The sequence below is a fragment of the Carassius carassius genome, chromosome 8, assembly GCF_963082965.1.
Source record: "Carassius carassius chromosome 8, fCarCar2.1, whole genome shotgun sequence".
NCBI lineage: Eukaryota > Metazoa > Chordata > Actinopteri > Cypriniformes > Cyprinidae > Carassius > Carassius carassius.
The window spans coordinates 4,817,898-4,841,898 of record NC_081762.1 but is presented as its reverse complement, the minus strand read 5'-3'; the positions used below and the strand labels follow the sequence as shown (position 1 = coordinate 4,841,898).

The 24,001-nt window shown below is 39.8% G+C and overlaps 2 protein-coding genes across 15 annotated transcripts in view; both read right to left on the bottom strand.

The window, feature by feature from the left end:
* The window catches only part of LOC132145031 (ETS domain-containing transcription factor ERF-like), a 31,200-nt gene extending 28,261 nt beyond the window's left edge, over positions 1 to 2,939 (bottom strand). For both annotated transcript variants that reach the window (XM_059555734.1, XM_059555735.1), the window contains exon 1: positions 2,417 to 2,939. In XM_059555734.1, the coding sequence (XP_059411717.1) occupies positions 2,417 to 2,438 (22 nt within the window). In that variant the 5' untranslated portion in view covers positions 2,439 to 2,939. The remainder of the gene's footprint in view (positions 1 to 2,416) is intronic.
* An 18,165-nt stretch (positions 2,940 to 21,104) lies between these two features.
* pou2f2a (POU class 2 homeobox 2a) overlaps positions 21,105 to 24,001 on the bottom strand; it is a 59,721-nt gene continuing 56,824 nt past the window's right edge. For 12 of the 13 annotated variants that reach the window (XM_059555727.1, XM_059555728.1, XM_059555720.1 and 9 more), the window contains one exon: positions 21,105 to 23,969. In XM_059555727.1, coding sequence (XP_059411710.1) covers positions 23,662 to 23,969 — 308 coding nt within the window. In that variant the 3' untranslated portion in view covers positions 21,105 to 23,661. The remainder of the gene's footprint in view (positions 23,970 to 24,001) is intronic. The other variant, XM_059555732.1, reaches the window with a different exon arrangement.

Below are 24,001 nucleotides of genomic sequence, written 5' to 3'. Positions count from 1 at the left end.
CATGGCATGTTCTTGCCAATGGAACAGTGAATCATACCTTGCAGTGAAGAAGAAATTAAACACCAACACCTACGCTTAGCCCACCCTGACCTAGATCCTCCTTTGAAAAATAATGGCACCCACCACCACCCTCCCAAAGCGCTGGCTAATTGCCCATGTGGGTCCCTTAAACTTCATACGCTGGAGGAGACAACAGAGAGCCCGGTTCCAGATGTGAGACCCACATGTGGCAAACTGTTGATATAGTGAAAAACGCAATTGGAAAAAGGCACCAAAAATAGGCCGCTTATTGGCCTACAAAGCAGACAGACAGATATCATGCTTAGCTGGGCGAGAGTTGACGGCCAAACTAGAGTGCCAAAGTGCAAATGACTGATGCAACGGTGTATCTCTTTGCATAAACCCTAGTGAGAAGCACACTGGAACTTCAAAAGCGGAGGTTTAATACAAAATGAATGTGTTTTTACTGTCAATTTCAGACACAAAACTTATCAGTAGAAAAAACTCACGTGTGATCAAAGCAGTAAGGCAGTGACTTCATTCCAACACAATATTATTAACCGGCAGGTAAAATAGCTGGTTTAGGTGACTCTTTAATCCCTTGGGTGGCAAAGTAGCTATTCAAAAGAAAGAGGCCGATCTCATCGCCCCAACACAAAGCCAAGGTGACCTGGGCGGGGAACACCTCGCCTGAAAGGAACAATTTGATATGGCACAAAGACTAACCGTACAGCTCATTTCCGCTTGCAGAAACTCTTTTCACCTTCTGTTTATTTTCCAATCTTAAAGTAAAGGGTTGGGTGATGGATTAAATCAATTTCAGCAATACCTGACCTACATGTTTGGCATTGTTACCCACAATGCACTTCTCATGCAGGAACACCTAATGAAATGCCCCGGGTCGATGAAAACAACTAATATCAGAGACTTTGTGAGTTCTGCTACCTTTAAAACCCCACTCTGTTTGGAGTTGACATGAGCTAGTAAGCGTGTGCAGAACCCCACCTCTGCACACCCACGCGAAAACGCAGACTTGCGTCCCAGACACGACGCACAACATGGAAAACTTCTACCATACCATAAGAAGGCTTACTTTATACTGCAGACCAAATGAGGGGGAGGACGAATGGAAGAATTAGCTAATGGTTTAATGCATAAGACCACGACTTCAGCGTTGGTGGAGCTCAGACACCCAACAGAGACTGAACTGACTTGAACTGGCAGCGTTTTTCCATACAAGCAGATGAATATTGACCAGGTTCTTATGAATCAAGCTGCTGTAAAGCACAGATTACAATGCTTTAAGATAACAGATGCACAAGGGTGGTATTACAAATAGTCACATGAGTTAATCTAGTAGTAACATGAACTGAACTCAACATAAATGTTTATATCTTTGACATGTTGGTGTTTATATTACAGTTACATAATGTTAAACTGAAAATAAAAATCTTATTACGTTCCTGCTCAGCTGAAGGGTACAGAAAAGAGTTTTACCTTGTCAAACAACCAGATCAAGCAAGTATAAGTGATTGTCAGCTTAATCAAAGAGAGCATCCATATCAAGTAAACAAAGAAAAGAAGGACTTGTAGCTGAGTGAAACATTTAAACGACGTTTAACTGTACACGTTTAGACACAAGACCCTCTAAATGAACTGAACACAACAGTAAACACAAACAAAGCAGAAAAGGGAAATATCTCGTGTAAGATCCTCCAGCTCACACAGAGAGGCGCTGTGATGGGACGCACTTTCTCTGGGCCAAATGGCTGAAAGTTGCTCGCAAATGGTGGATGCCATACTGGATCAACACAAGCGGTTATAAAGCCATTTTAAACACCTTTACATTCTCTCATAAAGTTAAATGCACCTGGGAGCGTAATGAACGCGTTTACCATGTGAATTATATCTAAAACAGACCTGACTGTCTATGTCGGGACCGTTCAAAAGTTGTGAAAACTTGCTCTAAAATATCTATTTTAATAAGCATTTTTTTTATTGTTAAACGAAGCAGACAGAATGACAGCTAACACACAAATACATGTAAATGGCATACTATATGTAGGTGATCAGTATAGCAAACTCAAAAACTGACCCCAAACTCATTATGATTAAATATGCCAACTAACGTTAGCTGCCTGCTTTATAAACTTTAAAAACCCTTCAAAAAACACATTATCGCACACCGTGACTTGTAACACTTGACTGACTTGTTACTAGGCACAAAATCGTTTAAAATACGATTATTATAAACACATCACCCAATCCGAGCGAATTAGCGGGCTGCATATTTATAGTGAAACTCATCTAAAACGACAAAAACTCTCTAAAATACGTAAATGGGATCTTGGTTTTCTTGTAACGGCACAGTAAGGTTGGATTAAACCGATCTGTTATTGTTGTGTGGAAAACTTACCCGTATCGCCCGGGGTCTTCATGTTGGAGAGTATAGCCGCTTCGTTAGCAGTCGTGCTAACTCAGAAAGAGAGAGAGAGAGAGAGAGTGAGAAAGAGAGAGATGAAATGAACTTCTTCCTCTCGGTGAGCTCAGGATCGCGCACAAAACTTTTCCTCCTCAAATCCAGCCCCTTCACTCGTCCTCCTCAGGTCTGTTTGGGGTTTTCTCGTTTTGTATTTCCTCCCCAACGTGGAGGACGCTCGTCGCTGCCTTGTGGCCGGACAGACTCGCTCTTTTGCGGTCAGATATCGGAGCGCGTCGTGCCGATGGAGGAGCACCGTGTCCGCGCTGAACTCCTGATTACTTCATATACACTGCGAAGTTGCATATTCAAGCTTTCTCGCTGAAACACGAGGCGAAACCGACAAAATCAAAACAAACGAGAAGGTGGAAATGCCCGATCCACTTTTCTCCCTCTCTTTCCACGGACTTTTTCTTTTTCCACTCACTCCGTGTAACTCTCTCCCTCCTCCTCCTCCTCCTCCTCTTTCTGGGTGTCGTGTTTCATCCAGCCCACGCGGAGCGGGGGAGGGAGGGGCGGAGAGCGCGAGTAGCCACGCCCACTCGTCATTTGTGCCGACACTGCTACGGAGACCAACGCCGTCAGATCTTGGCTAACATGTCATACAAATGTGACCCTGGACCACAAACCAGTCATAAGTGTACGTTCTTTTGATCAGATTTTGATTTATACACCATCTGAAAGCTGAATAAAGCTTCCAATTGATGTATGATTTGTTAGGATTTAGGTCTGAGGGTTTAAAATAAAATCTGAATATTCAGGAAATCACCTTTAAAGTTGTCCAAATGAAGTTCCTAGCAATGCATATTACTAAAAAAAATAAGTTTTGATATACTGTGGGAAATTTCCAAAATATCTTTATGAAATATATTTCCTAATAATTTTTGTCATAAAAGTCGATAGTTTTGACCCATACAATGTATTTTGGTTATTGCTGCTGCAAATATAGGGTACCCATGCTACTTATGACTGGTTTTGTGGTCCAGGGTCACAATTTTTTTTGTTAAGAACAAGAAAGCCCTTAAGCTGATTTCTCTCTTGGATTTGTATAATTTAATTTAAAAGTACATTTTGTTGTATTATATTTTTGACGCTTCAATTATTATATATTTTGTTTCTGTTTTTGGTTATGCTCAAACAAGGCTGAATAAGATGGGTTAAATTTTGGAATGTGATTAAGTACCTTGTTTGGTTGTAAAGTTAATGCAAAAAAAAAAAATTCTTGGCTAATATAGCGAAGTGCTGTTGACATGTTGTTCCACAGACACAGACCGAAAACCAACAAAATCTGTCGTCAGTGGTGGTCTCACGTTCCTCAAAGTTGACACTGCTAAAATGAGCTTTGTATTAAGGCTTGTTGTGTTACTTTGTGAATAATGGCTCACACAGAGACTGCAAATCTGTTTTTATTTACTCATCCTCACATTGTTTCCAATCCAAATGTCTTTCTGTCTTCAGTGGAACTCAGTTTAGAAGAATATCACTCCTGCTCTGTTCGTGAATGGAGTTCATAGAGGTATAGCGCATACAACTGGTGCACAGTTGATGCTTTGATATTAATTTATTCATTTTTTAAAGCTTGATAACTTGTATTTTTGTGGGAAAGTGCAACTAAGGTTATTCCACTATTTATTTTTTGGTATGTTTCTTTGCCCCTGGTAATATGACTAAATTTTAAGAATGAGCTTGCTTTAAAAAGTAACATAGGAAACCAACACTGTTGGCATTGAAGGTAAGTTTAACAGACATAAATATAAGCTGAGGACTGTAAATATAGAACGAGCAATAACCTTATTGCAGAAAAGGCCATGGATCCAACAGATGCTGAAATTATAGTTTATTATTTAGACTATTTATTAGACTAGGGGGCAGTAATGGCCTAATGGATCACTACCCACTGCTGTGTGTGTGCACTTAGATGGGTGAAATGCAGAGCGCAAATTCTGAGTATTGGTCACCCTACTTGGCCACAAGTCACCTCCTTTCCTTATTTGTGTGAAGTGAAGTGTCACAGTGTCGTAGAATATGGATTGAACGCGACAGAATGTTCTTCAAGGTTGTTTACTCAGAAAAATGCAATTGTTATTGAGAGTGCTAAATGTGGGCTGGAGTGAGAAACGAATGTGAGTCTGTAGGTGGCCTTCTCTTTTCCTTATCTCTCATTCTTTTCCTCCACCGCCTCCCTTTCTCGCTCTTAGGGCGGGAGCAGTTGTCAGTGGAAACTCAAGGGTAGTAGATGACATTTGTAAAGCATTTGCACGTAAGTGCTAAATTACCAGTTCAGCGTTAATGCTACTAGCGAGCACACGCACATAGACCAGGCCTTGACTTCTTCTTGCATGCAAACCTCATCTCTGGGGACTTCCAAATATTAAGAATGCAACGAAACCCCACACTTCATCTTTAAATGTAAGCGATGGCAAAATAAATGATAAACAACATTCGTCTTTCATTAGGCATGATACATTTCACACGTAATGCTTAACCTCAGTCATTACACTCTAATTAACACTGGGGGAAAAACTGACGTCTACCAGTAATTGATGTTAATTTGAAGATGGCTCTGGGTGTAAAACACTGAATACAGCCATTTGCTGGTGCATTAGCAAATGACTCAAAACGAGCAAGACAGAGAAAGAGACAGAGATCTGTTCTGGTTTGTGGCCTCGTTCGGAGATGTTTTCTTTTGCTTCTCTCCTTTGTGGCACGACCCCGCCGTCTCTAATCAGAATGACAGACAGATGCGCAGGAGAGAAAGAGTGGGGGTGAGACGGAGATGAGAAGAAAAGAGATAGAGAGAAAAAGAGGAGTCATACTCAAAGCAAATGGGCCTTGGGAACATACAAAGTGGTACACAGCACAGGACGAACTGTAGTGCTTCTTTAGTGCAGCACTAATGGGCAATTCACATATTCTTGTAACTTAATGAAAACCATAACCGTGAGCTTACAGAAATAACCCTTTTTTGGGAATCCAAGAATATCAGAGCGATGGAAGGACATCGCAGTGTAAGTACGTCATAAAGATTACTCCAAAATGGATTCGTAGGGAGAAGAAGAGTAATTTATGTGCTGTTTTTTCCATGGTATTCTCAGACGCACAGAACACTTTTGCGCATTCACGAATCTGAACGCTGACATGCACGTGATCACGTGAAGACGAGAACGAGAGCAATGTTGCTGTGTCCCAAATCGCTCACTTGTTCACTTAACCACGTGTATTTTTCCACATAACAAATATGAATTAAAAAAATCTGCCTTGGTCAGTGTAAAAGTCTTCTTTCAAAGACATTTAAAAAATCTCCAAACTTTTGAACAATAGTTTAGTTCACTACATGGAAAATAAGTGAACGATAATAACTGGATGAATTTAAACACATGGCATTAAACTAAAATAAACAGCTAAAACAAACATAAATAATTCTAACTCACTACATTTTAATCAACTGATGATAAAAATAGAAAAAGCAGCACCAGTTCAAATACAATATAGCTTCAGCTATTAGCTGTACACCATAAATCGGAGAGCATTATGGGAATAAAATGATCACTATATATAGGAAATTAAGGACATAAACTTTTAGACAAAGCATCAAAATAAAAATAGGCATTTAGTGCACATTTTAATTGATTTTAGGAAGAATTAACACCTTGAATTATATAACCAATAATTTCAAAAAATTACCAGTTTCTTTATTCCTACGCATGACTGCGTTTTATGGCGCATCCCTAATTTCAGTCATGCCGTATTAAATTACTTGTCTTACACAGAAACAAGATAGATGTCATAACAAATCAAAGTTATCCTTCAGCCTGTTGTCCTTTACTTCAACTTCTCACCCGCTGACAAGTCTACACAAAACACCACAATCACTGCAATTAGCGTCCCATCTCCCACACATTTGAGGCCAATGATCACTCAACCGAGGATTCAGAATGAATGAGGAAGATTAATCACTGACAACTAAAAGTACTGATTATGAGCGGCCATTAAAACTTCATAAAGGACTTTTCAAAGCAACTTTGTATATGTTGCTGCCAGGTTTACAGCGCAACAAATAGAAGCTTGCTGAGCAAAGCAGAATAGGGAGGAAGGGTGTTTCTGCTATTTTTGATGAAGGAAATCTAATGATAATGTGATTGTAGTTCGGCAGGCAAAAGAGTTTTCTCTTAGTCATCTCCCAAACACGACTATAGTTCTAGTCATAAATGCCCCTCATTGACCCCATGAAGGGGGCCCAATATACACATCCACATATGCAGAATCCAAACACACACACACTCAAATGCACAAAGGGAGCTTTGTGCACCAATGATGGAAGGTTCTTATGTGTGTGTGTGCATATGTAATTGGTATTTTGAAGGTGTTTTAAGGTGTCAAGGTCAGCAGCATGGCATACCTTTTCATTTTTCTTACCAGGTTTTCAAAAATGCAGTTAAACTACGGCATCCGAGGTCTCGTCTTCCAAGCTGAGAGAGAGAGAAAAAGAGGCAGAGAGAGATATAGAAGTGCTGTGGGAGCAACAGGGAGGAATTCTCAAGGGAATCAGGGATTAGGAAAGAGTGTCAGTGAGAGAGAGAGAAAGGAAGGGGTGGGGCTAAAAGTGCAAGGGGTAAAAGCAGAAGCCCAAAAATGGTGGGGGAAGGGCATCGGGGGAAAGAAAAGAGAGAGAGAGAGAGTTTATGTATACATCTGTGTGTGCGCGTGTAAAGGAGCGTGTGAATAGACTCTTTGTGATCAAAAGACTTGTTTATTTTCTCGGCGCTTGAACTCTACAGAAAACACATTTGGCCTGTCTCTCCACCGTCTGGCACACTAACCTCGAAACACACACCTTTGACTTTACACACAACTCCAGAGATGGACTTTACAGTGCTGCGATCCCATGGACAAAAACTCCTGTTCAAATGCACACGTACAACTCAAAGGGATCCCCGATGAGGAGCGTGGAAATTGACGTCCATGTCTTCTCTTTCAAGTACACATAAACTCTCCCTCTTGTTCTGTTCAGTGTGCCCTCGCTTGCTGCTTCTCCTTGTCCTGGCTGGTATTCACACATTTCTAATAGGATTAGCACACTTTCACTTTAGGGAAGAGCAGAGAGACATATACAAGGGATGATGGGATGGAAGATATGAGCTAGGGAAAGCAATTTGAGGGTTACATGTGGAAGTGAGAGAACTGGAATGGTGCTTGCATATGCATAACTTCATGTTGATAAGGTGTTCAGAGTGGTTGCTAGGGTATTCAAAGTGGTTTCTATGTTATTACTATGGTGTTTTTGGTTTCTAGCGAATTGGTAGCTCCTAAAAGTGGTTGCTAGGTGGTTTCTATGCTGTTCTGGGTGGTTGCTAGGGTGTTATATGCAGTCAGTTACTATGGTGTTTTTATGGTTTTATTCAGTAAAGAATAAAAAATTTGACTTCACTTCATAATATTTATAATGTCCCGGTGGCTCAGTGGTTGAGCATTGCGTTAGCAGTGCAAAAGGTTATGAGTTCAATTCCCAGGGAACACACATACTGGTAATAAAAAAATGTTTAAATATTTAAGTGTAAGTGATATAAGTGTAAATATTTAACATAGCTTTAATTATATATATATATATATATATATATATATATATATGTGTAATTGCCATTTTTATTTAGTTAGATGGCAAACTATAATTGAAACATATCTACACTAATAAATTTGGTGCATCAAAAAACTAACAAATAAATAAATATTTATTTAAAATTATTTCAAATTTAGCCTGATGGCTGCTTCTATAAACTTTTATTTTTTTTATGCTCTTTTGTTTCAAAATCAAACAAAATCATCCATTAACACATGGCACCGAAGCACTGCCTTATTTGCCAATTGTTTGTGCAAATATTCAAATTTTTCCATACAAATGACATTCATAAAGTGCATGGAAAAATGAAAAAGCTAATGATAGTCCCTAGATATGGCTCACATCCCTCCTTAAATGGAAACCTGTGCTGTGAGTTCTCACTGAAATTTAATACTCAGGGTTACCACCAAGTATGAGCAATACATACATACAAAAAATTAAACAAAAAGTGATGAAAAATGAAATACAGATCAATTTGTAAAAAAAAAAAGAAAAGGTGTATACTGTTCTAAAGTGGGGCTTGTGATGCTGACTAGCTCCTTCCTATAAGCAAATGCAATGAGAATGCAGCGGTAATTCATCACACACACACGTACACACACATCATGCAGGCAGAGCTAACATGGGCACCCTCCAGCTATTTAAAGTAAATATTTCAAAAGTGGTAAAACCAGGTGTCCTGCGACCACTTGATTAGGTGTAAATAAAGTCGACTGTAATCCCTGAGAGAGCGAGACTGTTTGAATGTGTGTGTGTGTGTGTGTTAGGCCTCATAAGCCAGCGAGGAAAAGAAGCTGAAGGAGAGGAATGCAGGAGTTATATTTGACCCATTTCAGGCACTTTGCCAAGCGCTGTGCCAAGCCTATGAGAGCGAGAGAGAGAGAGAGAGCACTGGAATGAGGGTGAGGAATTAAAAGTGAGAACAGAAGTAAATTGTAGAGCAGAGACACAGGGCACCAGCCGAAAGAAACATGAGCGGGGTTAAGTGTTAAAGGACAATGAACGGCTACGAGAGCGTACACGTGTTTATAAGTGCCTGCGAAGGCCGCTGGTATGGTGATGGTCTATATCAGGCCCGGCATGTGCGTGTTGACAGCGTCTCCTGTATCTCAGCTAGGAACTCTCTCTTCCTACTCCTATTCGCACTATTCACGACTTCCTACTCTTCTTTTACCTCCCTCCCATGCACAGACTCTTTCCATCTTTCTTTCGGCCCAGAATAGCCGCGGAGTGAAACATTTCAAACCAACATCTACACTTTGTTTTGGTTGGAGAAGTCCTCAAAGTCTCCCGATAATTTGTTTCATATTAAAGCAACAAAGCTCAAAGTTATATTTAAGAAAAAAGGACAGTGGGATGAGGAAAAAATGGAGAGGGGATAGAAATGATGGGGTAACATTGGGATAGAAAGGGTATAAAGTAAACGTGAGATGGAGCGCAGGGTTCGGAAAGAGTGAAACGCTGCCCGGGGTGAGTCTGTCGAACACTGCAGACTGTGTGGCAACTGCTGCCTCATTACCTCACTGGCAATGAAGTCTCAGCCCTGCCTTTTAACACAGAGGAAATGTGTGTGTGTGTGTGTGTGTGTGTGTGTGTTTGTGTGTTTTGCAGTGAGAGGAACACAGTGTAGGTTTGTAAAGGGGAGAGAAATAAAGAAAGAGGGTGAGAATATGTGTTTGCGTACCCAGTGCCAGGATGACTGTGGCGTGCCGACAGCTTGCCAATGCTCCAACCTCAATCACGTTCATCGGGTGTCGAGAAACACCTCGCGGTGTCTGTTGCTATGGCCATTAGTCTCCAACCGCACGTAGATATAAGCCAAGATAATAATACATAATCATTAAACGCTGTTATAATGGCAAGCCACCGTGATGCCTACGTCGCAGTTTGGCAAACTGAACAAAGGATTCAAGTAGCTATATTTAACACTTTTAAACTTAGGCCTTTTTTTTGCGCTAATTGCAGTGTGACCTTAGTGAAATTGAGTACAATGGATCTAAAACTTAAAGCGACTAGCAATGAAAAAGAAACTTTGCTGAAAATTTGCTGTCCAAGATTTAGATGAGTTTGTTTCTCCATCAGAACAGATTTGGAGAAATGTAGCATTACTTGCTCAGCAATGGATCCTTTGCAGTGAATGAGTGCCGTCAGAATGAGAGTCCAAACAGCTGATAAAAACATTACAAGAAGTAATTCACACCATTCTAGTCCAACAATTAACGTCTTGGGTGTTTGTAATAAACAAATCCATCAAGAAATTCTTAATTTTAAACCAGTGCTTAATTTGTAAATTACGAGGTGCCGGAACAAAGCGGGGTAACGGATCCGGCATGTGATTAGAGGAGGGAGAGGTAACGGAACATATGCGCAATCACATTGCTGGACCAGTTTAAGTGACTTCAAGAGCGTGCATCAGTTGCATTTAGTCTGTAAGGACACGAATAACATGGAAATGCCATGCGATGTTAAAACAACAATTTCCAGGACTAAAAACGTTTTGAAAAAGTTGTGGAATTTAGTTATATTTAATCAGGTCCTAAATTTCTGTGGGTGTATAGCTATATCGCATGGTTTTAATAATTCTCGCAGCTTTAAAGTTTATAATGAGGGAAATTCCTGCATTTATTCAATTCGATCGGGACACCTGACAGCACTGTCACATGACTAATCAGGTAATTGTTGCATTGTCACAAAAATGTATAATTTGAACACCTTTTAAGTATTTTAAGACATTTTGTACTCGCGTCCACAGGCTGTATTACAGTCTATGTGCCCTCAGTCACATCCAAAGTTCGCGCATATAAAGCTGCCTTGCGAGTACAGGTCCTTCTCAAAAAATTAGCATATTGTGATAAAGTTCATTATTTTCCATAATGTAATGATAAAAATTTAACTTTCATATATTTTAGATTCATTGCACACCAACTGAAATATTTCAGGTCTTTTATTGTTTTAATACTGATGATTTTGGCATACAGCTCATGAAAACCCAAAATGCCTGTCTCAAAAAATTAGCATATTTCATCCGACCAATAAAAGAAAAGTGTTTTTAATACAAAAAAAAGTCAACCTTCAAATAATTATGTTCAGTTATGCACTCAATACTTGGTCGGGAATCCTTTTGCAGAAATGACTGCTTCAATGCGGCGTGGCATGGAGGCAATCAGCCTGTGGCACTGCTGAGGTGTTATGGAGGCCCAGGATGCTTCGATAGCGGCCTTAAGCTCATCCAGAGTGTTGGGTCTTGCGTCTCTCAACTTTCTCTTCACAATATCCCACAGATTCTCTATGGGGTTCAGGTCAGGAGAGTTGGCAGGCCAATTGAGCACAGTAATACCATGGTCAGTAAACCATTTACCAGTGGTTTTGGCACTGTGAGCAGGTGCCAGGTCGTGCTGAAAAATGAAATCTTCATCTCCATAAAGCTTTTCAGCAGATGGAAGCATGAAGTGCTCCAAAATCTCCTGATAGTTGCATTGACCCTGCCCTTGATAAAACACAGTGGACCAACACCAGCAGCTGACATGGCACCCCAGACCATCACTGACTGTGGGTACTTGACACTGGACTTCAGGCATTTTGGCATTTCCTTCTCCCCAGTCTTCCTCCAGGCCCTGGCACCTTGATTTCCGAATGACATGCTAAATTTGTCCAAAAGTCCAGTGCTGCTTCTCTGTAGCCCAGGTTAGGCGCTTCTGCCGCTGTTTCTGGTTCAAAAGTGGCTTGACCTGGGGAATGCGGCACCTGTAGCCCATTTCCTGCACACGCCTGTGCACGGTGGCTCTGGATGTTTCTACTCCAGACTCAGTCCACTGCTTCCGCAGGTCCCCCAAGGTCTGGAATCGGTCCTTCTCCACAATCTTCCTCAGGGTCCGGTCACCTCTTCTCGTTGTGCAGCGTTTTTTGCCACACTTTTTCCTTCCCACAGACTTCCCACTGAGGTGCCTTGATACAGCACTCTGGGAACAGCCTGTTCGTTCAGAAATTTCTTTCTGTGTCTTACCCTCTCGCTTGAGGGTGTCAATGATGGCCTTCTGGTCAGCAGTCTTATCCATGATTGCGGTTTTGAGTAATGAACCAGGCTGGGAGTTTTTAAAAGCCTCAGGAATCTTTTGCAGGTGTTTAGAGTTAATTAGTTGATTCAGATGATTAGGTTAATAGCTCGTTTAGAGAACCTTTTCATGATATGCTAATTGTTTGAGATAGGAATTTTGGGTTTTCATGAGCTGTATGCCAAAATCATCAGTATTAAAACAATAAAAAACCTGAAATATTTCATTTGGTGTGCAATGAATCTAAAATATATGAAAGTTTAATTTTTATCATTACATTATGGAAAATAATGAACTTTATCACAATATGCTAATTTTTTTAGAAGGACCTGTATAATATTTTTCATAGTTTTTTTAAGCTTCCAAATACAAACAATATGATGTCTGATGGGTTTTGACACATAAAACCGTTTCATTGCACACTCTACTAAAACACAGGAGGGAAAAGAAATAAAAGGCAGAAAAATCAATAATTAAACAACACTGCGTCGTCAGTGTTGGTTTTGTATCAGACACGTGCAATTAACATCAGGCTATATGAAAAACAAGCTCAAATGGAGTTAACAAGGTCTTTGGCCGGTGAATGAGGAGATCTGAGTTTTGTCCACATCTGAGGAAAGTGCAGTGCATTATATGCTATCATCACCTTTTACAGGTTAGGATATAACGTTTATTGTTGCTATATGGGCGCTTAGTTTTTTCTTGTTGTTTAATACACTTAGCCAAAATCTCATGATATAAACGATTAAGCACTTATGCACAGCAGGATATTTAAAATGTACACAAGTATTTTGGCTAGAGGGCAAAAAACCAGTCAAGCACACACAAACAATAGCCTTAACAGACAATGTTTGAGTAGAGAAAATGCTGTACTATTCAAGCGGTTATTTGTTTACCCTTGCTTTGGGAATAAGAGGAGATCTGTCTCCTCCACGCTGTGCGCGCGCGTCAATCTGAGTTAAGGCGCGTGAAGTGACGAGGTTTCACGCGGGCTTGAGGATCCAATGGCATTACGACGTTTTACAATCTCCTTTAAATACTTATCATTGGTTAAATATTTCTAAAAACCCTGTGATTTAAAATATTAATAACGATTATAATACAGATATTAATTTTGGATAATTTTTCACGGCTATCTCTGTCTGCCATACGGAAACGCCGCCCCTGGAGGAGGGGGATCCGCCAAAATGAGGTGCCGGATCCGATTTCGGAGGTGCCGGATCCGGATCCGGCTTGTTTCGGCACAAATGAAGCCCTGTTTCAAACCATTGCTTCCAGATAAAATACGAGTCCTCTATCCATAAGATTGCTTTCTCCAGTCAAAAAGTCGTCTCGTCCAAATCAGAAGATAAATATGCATAGATCAAGCAGCATTTACAAGCTAAAAAAGTCCAAAATGGTACTAAACAAATATATAGATGGATCTTGATGTGAGAGGACATCGGGGGACATTTTCACTGCAGGAAACGCTATTATGGACTTTTGGTATTTTGGCCAGAAACAATATCACTCAGTATGAGTATTTACTTATTTGTCCCTATGTGTTGTGGAGTGTTCTGTGTTGTGTGTTTTTGTATTGGATGCCATAGTCATTGCACTGTAAAACAAATTTACCTACGGGTACAATAAAAGTAACCTAACCTAATATAAATGTAAAACGTCTTGATGGATTTGTTTCTTACGAACATGCAGCTTTTCACTTCATAATAAGTTAACTGATGGTCTGGACTTGTGTGGATTACTTGTGGATTACTGTGATGTTTCTATTAGCTATTCAGACTCTCATTCTGACGGCACCCATTCACTGCAGAGGATGAAGAATCAAACTCATCTACATCTTGGATGGCCTGAGGGTGCGCATATTTTTGGTACATTTTCATTTTTGGGTGAGCTGAAAAAGAAAAATCTGTAATCCTTTACTGACCATCATTTTTATCCTTTGAACACCACAGATGTTTAAAATTTTTTTAGTTTTTTTGTCAATACTATGAAAACCTTCATTATATGGATAAAGAAAGTCGAAACATCCTTTAAAACAGCTTCTTGTGTGTTCTGCAGAAGAAATAAAGTCATTGAGGTTGGGAATGAATATTTACTCTTGTGGAAGGATACTGTGTGCATTGTATATATAGCCTTGGATTCTCCCAACTGCTTGAAGGTCTGTACATTTTAAACTGTAAACTGACATGCATTGTGTCAAATGTATTCTGCATCTTGTTTTCTTGCCTCTGCAAGAAATACAGCCTACATGTTTGGCCGGATGATGTATAACACAAGGCCTTGACTGTGAATGACCTTGTTAGTCAGAACTGTTGGTTTTGTGTTTAAATGCGGAGGAAATGGATGAGTAAATTAGCAAGAGTGAGATATCTTCTCATGTCTTGCCTTTGTGTGATTTTAATACAAGTTCAACATTATACACTCATTGAGGGATTCTGAATGCCTGCCATTGTACACTTCAATAATATGATATGAATTCTCATCATATCAGTAACAGGAGCTCAACAATACAAATTAAAGTTAATCAGGTATATATATATATATATATATATATTGTCAATAGTTAAAAGGGATGTGAAAAAAAACATAGTTGGTGGGTTGCCGGCATAACAAGTCAACAAAGTTTTACAGTAACCCAGAATAATTAGGTTGATTTCAGTTTGACTCCAGTTTATACGTGTTTTCTTTAGGAGCCTTTAACTAGTCTGCTTCATTAATCGAATAGCTGGACAACCTTTGAGACCTATCCCCCCTAGTTAGGCTAAACCCTCAGACTCATGTTAAAATCTGTAACAAAGGTGTTCTGTGACAAAATGCTGAATAATTAAAGTGTATTTGTAACAAAATCAACCATTTAGAGATTTTTTTTTCTTTGCAAATTCACTAACTTAAACCACTTATTTAATTACATCACAAGGCATGTTTTGTGGTTATGTAGGCTATTTAAATACTTTGGTAGGCTATAATTAAAATATAATAAATTCTGTAATGTAAGTGTAACTAAATATGCTAAAAAAATAAGTTTGTCTGTCATGAGAACGTGTTCGTAGTAGGTCTACAGCTTCAAACCACTATTCAGACTCTTAGCTGACATTCAAATATGTATTCAAAAGAACTCAGCCATCACCCCGGGTTCTGTCACGAAATGGGAAGTTAACAGTCAAGAGGTTATTTACATGAATTCTCACCGCAGACACTTAGTCTGTTTTGCAGGTGGAAATCTTCCCGTAATCTAGTAAAATCTGCCTGGTTTGATGCTGAAATCATCAGATAGAGTTTGGTGTCCATCTAGTGGTTGTTGGACATGTCTGCAAAATCAAATCTAGTTAATCCAGTCAGAGTGGGAACAAGCGTGTGCGAATCCTGAATAATAATAATAATAATTAATTTTAAAAAAATTACAGAATTTGTAATGTTTTTTGGTTATAATGCCACTTGTATTAGTTTTAATGGAAACTACCCTGTGGGTTTCTACTGGTAATTGGTTGCCTTCTATTGGTTGCTTGTTAAAACCACTTAAACCTAATGGAATATGTCCCAAAACACAATACAGAAAACAAATTTTAATGGATTTAATGGTTAAAAGCTGATGGTTTGTAATGTTTGTTATGGTATTTGTAAGGGAAGTCGTGGCCTAGTGGTTAGAGAGTTTGACTCCTCATAACGTTCACCTTGGAGATTGAAAATGTTTCTTTTTTTGAGACCCCAGGATCCCAAATTCAGACCCAGAACAATAAAACCCACAGAAGAGTTGAGAGTTCAAAGGAGGAATCTTTATATTACCAAACTGCAGTGAGAGGAAGAAGTCATGATCTGCAAGATTAACCACAATCTGATGCGATCTGACCACCTCAGAGAAAACCAGTGTTGAGCTGCAAGAGCTTTTGAAGCACAGCAGCTGTGGTCAAAGAGTTCTCGTGTGTTCTGATTGGTGGATGATGATGATTTTCATACCTTAATTTCAGTAAATGTTATGAAATTAGAGAACTAAGATAGTAGCGCTGGCGGTGTCATTTGATTTGGATGGGAATTTCGGATAATGAACTATTTGAATCAGTTCGAGAGTTTGTAGCGGGTTCACGAATCATTTGAGTCAGTTCGGGAGTTTGTAGCGGGTTCGCGAATCATTTGAGTTAGTTTGTGAGTTCGGAGCGGGATCGCGAATCATTTGAGTCAGTTTGGGAGTTCGGAGCGGGTTCGCGGATCATTTGAATCAGTTCGAGAGTTCGGAGCGGGATCGCGAATCATTTGAGTCAGTTCGGGAGTTCGGAGCGGGTTCGCGAATCATTTGAGTCAGTTCGGGAGTTCGTAGCGGATTCGCGAATCATTTCAGTCAGTTTGGGGATCGCAAATCATTTGAGTCAGTTGGGAGTTCGGAGCGGGTTCGCGGATCATTTGAATCAGTTCGAGAGTTCGGAGCGGGATCGCGAATCATTTGAATCAGTTCGAGAGTTCGGAGCGGGATCGCGAATCATTTGAGTCAGTTCGGGAGTTCGTAGCGGGTTCGCGAATCATTTGAGTCAGTTCGGGAGTTCGGAGCCGGATCGCGAATCATTTGAGTCATTTGAGTCAGTTCGGGAGCTGGGAGCGTGAATCATTTGAATCAGTTCGGGAGTTCGAAGCGGGTTATCAATTGAGTAAGTTTGGGGATCGCGAATCATTTGAGTCAGTTTGGGGATCGCACATCATTTGAGTCAGTTTGGGAGTTCAAAACGGGATCGCGAATCATTTGAGTCAGTTTGGGGATCGCGAATCATTTGAGTCAGTTTGGGAGTTCGGAGCGGCTTCGCGGATCATTAGAATCAGTTCGAGAATTCGGAGTGGGTTCGCGAATCATTTGAGTCAGTTCGAGAATTCGGAGCGGGTTCGCGAATCATTTGAGTCAGTTTGGGAGTTCGTAGCGGGTTCGCGAATCATTTGAGTCAGTTCGAGAATTCGGAGCGGGTTCGCGAATCATTTGAGTCAGTTTGGGAGTTCAAAGCGGGTTCGCGAATCATTTGAGTCAGTTCGAGAATTCGGAGCGGGTTCGCGAATCATTTGAGTCAGTTCGGGAGTTCAAAGCGGGTTCGCGAATCATTTGAGTCAGTTTGGGTGTTCGGAGCGTGAATCATTTGAGTGTTTGGAAGTTTGGAGCAGGTTCGCGAATCATTTGAGTCAGTTTGGGGTTCGCGAATCATAGCTGTATATGGATAGGCATTTAACTAATTTAGTAGCTAGTTCTAATTACGTTTTCCACGCGTGTTTAGGTGTGATATGTGAACGCATATTTTTTGTTTTAATGATGTGCCTTTTAACAGTATCAAGTATATTCAAAAACTAAACAAATCGTGCCTAAAAAGTGCATGCATCTAGGCTAATGTAAAGTTACATGACGAAGTCATAGTAGTGCACTTGGAGCGTGTGCATTTTGAGTGCGTTCTTTCACTGCATTATTTATGAATGCATGTGAATGATCACAAAATTCAAGATATGGGGGTTAGAAAATTTATATTTTTATATCATTTTATGTAGTTAATCAATATCACATGAAGAGTGCCATTTCAGTTTTTCTCCAAAAATCAGCATGATTAAAATGTGATATTAAGTTACTACAAACAATAATTTAATTACAAATAAAAAATGTTGCAGAATAATGTAATATATGTGCCTTGTGCCAAAAGGGTTCTTTCTTGTCATTATAGAACCTTTTTAGCATAAAAGGTTATTTGGAGTTGAGTAAAGAACCCATTACTTACCATTACTGCACCATGGTGCTTTCACAGTGGGACATAGGCTACTTATTTGAGACTAGCTATGTTGTTTCATTAAAAGTAGATGGGTAGAAGATAAAAAGACTGTTATAGGGATTTTAAAACGTCCAAATATTTGTGTCATGAGTTTTAGAAGTGACAGAACAATGACGTCACACAGCAAAAGAGGTCAAGAACTGCTGTAGATGTTAAAAAGTGGTGCTTGACTGACTTCTCAAAACACCTCATAACCAGCTTTCAGAAGAGTGGCTCTTGGAGACTCCAGTCTGAGAAATCAGCCGCTTGTTAGTGTTAAAACTTGAAAGTGTTTGGGAATGCCTTGCATTCCAATGCTTAATGTTTTTCTCCTGAGGACCTGGATTTCCACTGCGTGACAGTTGGCAGGTGTGATTTGAAAGTTTTCTTTTTAGAACTAACCATTCCTTAGCTAACATAAATTTAACGTTTGTCAGTTATGTGTCATTTAGAAGACACGGTTATTGATGTATACATCCTTCTGGAGTAACGTGAGGTTGCTCTGTGGAATAATGATTAGATGGTTTCTTCAGAACAACTCTGAAAGCACAGTTCACCTACAGTGCAACTATAGTGTTAGCCTTCCAGGCCTTTACTCCGCTTCCAGCTAGAGTTTTTCAAAACCGTTTGTAAAAAGCAGCTTGGATAGGTTTCCAAAAATAATTAATGTATAAAAAGAAAGGTATCTAAAACTGTCAGATCAAATATATAAGGTAAATGAAATTTTGTCAGAATTGAGCAACATCAATTTGGCAAATTAATTTAATACAAATTGGAAGGCAGATTGAAAGTTGCTTCTAGACTTTCCCACCACTTTCTAATACAGGAATATTACAGGTTACAGAACAAGATAAACTCATTCAGCAGCATTTGTGGCATGCTTGACTATCACAAAAATCTGGGTTACAGTGAAGCACTTACAGAAGTGGAAATGGAAGTGAAAGAGGACAATCCGAAAATGTGAAAATTCTCAGTACTTAATATGCAAATTGACATGATTTTAGTGTGATAAAATCATACCTTCTTTTGTGTAAACTTACAAACAATTTTACTACATATTAATTAGCATCGAAACATAACGCTATAAACCCTAGAACCACAAAATGACTGTTTAAACAGCTCGACTGCTTAACAGCTCGAGTAATGCAAGTTTTAACTGTCAGTTCTTTTAAGAATTTTGAAAGGTGTAGCAAGCTTTTATGGAAATGTTAACGTTACATTTCTGTTTAACGCTGACATAAATCAGTCTTTTGTAAATGCCTCACTTCAGCCTCTCTCTCTCTGTTATTTTTTGTCAAAAGGAGAGACAAATTGAAATCATAATGCTGTTGATTGAACTTCTATTAAATATTGTTTTTGAACCAGGCTTGTCACACTTGAAACTAAACTCATTTTAACTATGGGTCAACATGATCTTGTTCCAAGTTTCAATCGGTTCATACTTCACCCTTGGATAATAAATTAAATCCAACTCGTCTGGGTTTGGCTAAATCTGCATCTTATTTACATATTTTCAAAACTAAAAACTGGATAAGTGCAAGACAGAACCAGCATGCAACTTGTTTTAGTAAGGAAGCTGTCACTTACACTGCGATTAATCTAACCTCTTCCATCGCTGCACTTTACATATTTACCTCCAACACTGAAACTCAACCCAGGACGTGAGTTTCTGTCACTACATTCATTAAGGTGCATGAATATTTAATAAGCAGGCATTGTTTACCTTATGATTGGATGGTACACAACTTGTGATGTTTTAGCAACACGTTATTTGACACCGCACGCCTTTGGCATAACCCACAGTTTAACAGCAGAGTGAAATGTTAAGCTACTTAACCCAGGGTTAAAAAGAAATGAACCCAGAGTTAAGTGTAGAATTAAAAATCCTTATTTTTCACATACACACACAAGCATTTTTAAAAGGTAAAGTAGAAAACAGAACCAGACATGGACACATTTTTGGTCTAAAGTTGCACTTTAATCCTAACACTTATTGGCTGTTTGGCCCCCTCCCTTCTTTGCCCACCCCGCTCCCACCCCATACAACAGGCACACAGAGAGCGATGAGTAACAGACAGTTCAACAGTTCTGAAACAAAATCTGGATTCAAATCCAGAGCGGATTACAAATTCCATGAAGAGCTTCTGAGGTAAGAGCGAGACACACCGACAGAGAGGGAAAAGGATCTTCGCAAAAACGCAGATACAGAGTCAAAAGTGACCATGGAATTAGCATCGTCATCAACATCAAATGTCAAAAAGAGAAGCCGGTATGTGTTCTGAGAACAAAAGGAAAAGCATCTGCATGTTACGGCAGAACTCTTTGGTTTCAACTCTTGAGGTTTTAGCATGAAAATCTTCCCTTGTTGACCTAATCAGTTACCTTTGGATTGAAGCTGTAGTAGCTGAAGAGAAACAAATGGGAAAAGCAATGACATGTTGCATTGGGTATTCATTTAAACTCAGTCAAAATAACTGAACAAACTGTTCGAAGTTCTAATTTGAAGACAGAAAATTCCATTTAAATGTGAGATTTACTTCTGTTTGGCAATGCAAAACAATAGAACATACTGCGCACATTGATAACGATGCAGTTGTGGGCATTCCTGCTGTAAATGGTTGAAGAACAGTTTTATATGTGCATGTCTACAATAACGTCCATGCATTTGAGCGTGTCTAGCATGTGAGAGGTCCTGCTGTAGAGGTTTAACTTTGGTATAATTCAGGGCCCTCTATGGCAGAGCCTTCCACACACGCTGACACAAAAACCAGTTATATACAAAAACCAATAATCACATGAGCAACGTACACATAGAAAACCAATGTGAAAACAAAATCTGCCATCAACTGTTCTCCAAAACCGATCGTGCATGGGCCAGATATTTGAAACGGACTGAGGATATATCATCTGGGGAAATCTGTGAACCCTTATACTCACGCAAAAATGACGCTAAAAAAGACCCTCTCCTGAGCAACATCTTCTCCGCTCCCCTTTGTCAAATTCTTAAAGCTTTTTTCCCATCTATTTGGCATTTCTAATCAAACATGAGGTATATGCAGAAGCGTATCTCTCTCACTCTTTTCCCCTCATCCAACGCATAGAAAAAAACAAATCATAACTAAATAAAAATAAACAGTTGGAACAAGAGTTATACTTAAAATTAGCCCATAACTATACATCAACTAAGTGTGAGAGATATGGTTTGGAAACTTGTCATCTCTCAAAAGCAATGGACAGTTTTTTTGAAAAGGTGCCCACAAAAACAACAGTCAGTTTTAGTAGCTAGTTTTGGTTTGGTTTTTTTTTTTTTTTTTTGTGTAGCTACCCCACATTTCCCCAGTTTGGTTTTAAGAATATTAAAAGGCGTCCGAATCGAAAAAATAAAATGCTATAAATATACATAAATAAGCCAATAAATAAGATGAAGAGTTAGAAACATGTAAACCATCGAAACACCCTCCCCTCACACAATAAATACAAATTTTCGAGGGAAAAAAAAATCAAAGAGAGACAGTTTAAAGCTTTTGGTCTAAAATCAAGTCATCATCATCATCAACATTTCATAAGGACTATTTTTTATCACAGCCTTTTTTTTTGTTTTTTTGATTTTTACATTAGCAATAGTAAGCAGTTGAACATAGATTTTTTTTCCTACAAAATCTATCAAAGCACTAACAGGTACATTCCCTCTAGAAGTGTAACATCAACTGGATTTCCAGTTTCTTTGAACCCCCATCCCGTCCCACCCACCTCTACATTTCTCCTTTGTCTGCATTTTTGTATGCGTCTAAGATCACATAGTCAAAAACAGTTTCGCCGACACGCCGGGCAAAGGTTACGTTGGCCTAGCGGTCTTGTTTCGGTTTGGTTTCCATGCTGGAAATGAGCTTCCACATTCACACAAGTCTCACACAAGTCTCCCTATCTCTCCTCGAAGAGACCTAGCACCAATATGGTCTTTCTCCACGCGTTGTGCATTGGTTAGGTTGCTATTTGGTGTCAAAAAAAGAAAAGTTTTCGCTTTTGGTATGTCTTCAGTTTTGGCTTATCGTTTCACAACATTCGCAATCGAAGCAAAACTTGGAAGCTACATGTTCACAGTATTGTTGCAAACCGCCTGATGAGGGAGCATCCTCCCCGGCACGATCAATTCAAGATGACGAAACACATGAAATATGAAAATAGGCAATGCGTCATTATCCCCATTATCCCAAAAATATAAAGCAATGTGATGAGTCATACAGCATAAACAGACAGGCCAAGAGGAAAAAGCAATAAAACAAAATATATATGTATATATATATATTCTGAAGCTCAGTTCGATGAGGTTAATAAATATTCTCCCGTCCAGGAAGGAGAGTGAAAGCATCGACTTAACGGAAAGAAGGAGGGAGGAGTTGAAGGAATGATGTTCTGAGAGTCTTTCTACTCTAAACACCTCCTCCTCATTCACCGCCTGTGGTCCACTCCTAGTATTTGGTTTAATTCCTTTGAGCAAAGTTCAGTTTTAGTCCATTGGTTTTGGTTTGGTTTTATTTTTGGTTTAATCCATGAGTTGAAAAGAAAAAAACGGCGACATCACGTCTCCCCTCAGCATCTCGGTTGTTGGATTTCCCCCTGTGAGTTTCCCCGGATACTCTTCGGTCGCTGCTCCTCTTGCTTTTCTTCGTTTGGCCCATGTTTCTGTCCGAGGCACAGGAGAGGGGTCCAGAGAGGATGGAGGGCAGGGGTTTTGGGGCTCGGGGGGATTCGTTTTTAAATTTCTCCTTGTGTATGTTTTTTTTTTGTGTTTTGTTTTTTTTGACATGTCTGAGGTCTTGTCATCTGAGCACTTTTCAGCTGACGCAAAAGGCCAGACAAACACTTTGGTATCCAAGAAAAGTTAGTCGAAGTTTGAGGCATGGATGATGGAAAGGGAATCGGGGATGTGTGTCACAGTAATGTGAGTAATACTGTTGAAAGTGGAGAAAAATCCCTCTAAATACGTTTGGTGTTGTGTGTTTCATTGTAAGACAGGAAGAAATGCTGAAAATGTCATGGGATCAAACGGAATGAAAAGAATGAGAAAAACTAAATACTTGGTAGTAGAGGTAGATTGAGAAATACATTTACAAAGAGTTAAAAAAAAAAGTTGAAATTATACGGGGTGCATGGAAAATGGTATTTGGTAGAGTTAATCTGATCCTGGACAAGTCAGGTTTCAAAGTCTTAGGTAAAGCTTTTCTCTCCGATTTTTTGGTTTTGGTTTTTGGTATTGGCATTTTTTGTCTTTGTGAGTCTTTCCATTGTTTCTCCATGTGTTTATTTTTTGGTTTCTCTTCTCTACAATCCAGTGACACTTGTCAAATGTCCTTCCTTTGTCCCATTCGTTGCCACCCGTTTTCCTTTTTGTTTCTTCACAAAGTTTTTTGGCTCTTGACCCTGCCCTCAAAATGAACTGTTCATGTAAGTTTGTCTTTTTCCACTTGGAAAGGAATAAATGTACATTCTCAAAGTAGCTCCGTCGAAGCCACCTCTCAATTTTTTGGTTTAATCTGTCCCCCGTTATTCTGTTCTCTCCTTATCCCTGTTCTCTTCTGCTCATTTCTCTGTATTTTTGGCATTAAAAGATGTAATGAGAGAGAGAGAGAGAGCACAAGAGAGAAATGGAGGGAGGGAGAGATGGCTTTGGTTGAAAAGGCGAGTCTTGTCTATCTTCTTTCTTCTGCCCCTCTGACTCCCCTCAGGTGCAGCAGGTTGGTGTGGGCGTCACTCAGCCATGGCTCCGCCCAGAGGGGGCGGTGAGGCATCGCCTAATGAGCAGAAGGAGGCGGGGCTTGAGCAGGGGGAGATGGAGCAGGAGTCTGGGCTTGTGCCGCTGGCGCCAGGAGGCGGAGAAGCCCTGGGGGTACCCAGCAGACCCATGCCTGCACTCCTGGCCAGGGGCAGTAAAGTGGGGTGGTTTAGGAAGAGGGATGGGCGAAGTCCAGCTCCTGGACCTCCAGCTCCACCCAGGAACATTTGGCCGCTGCCCTCAAGAGCGGAAATGGGCATCTGGCCACCACTGGCAGCTAGGGCTGTGAAACAGATGAGAGGGCATATAAAACAC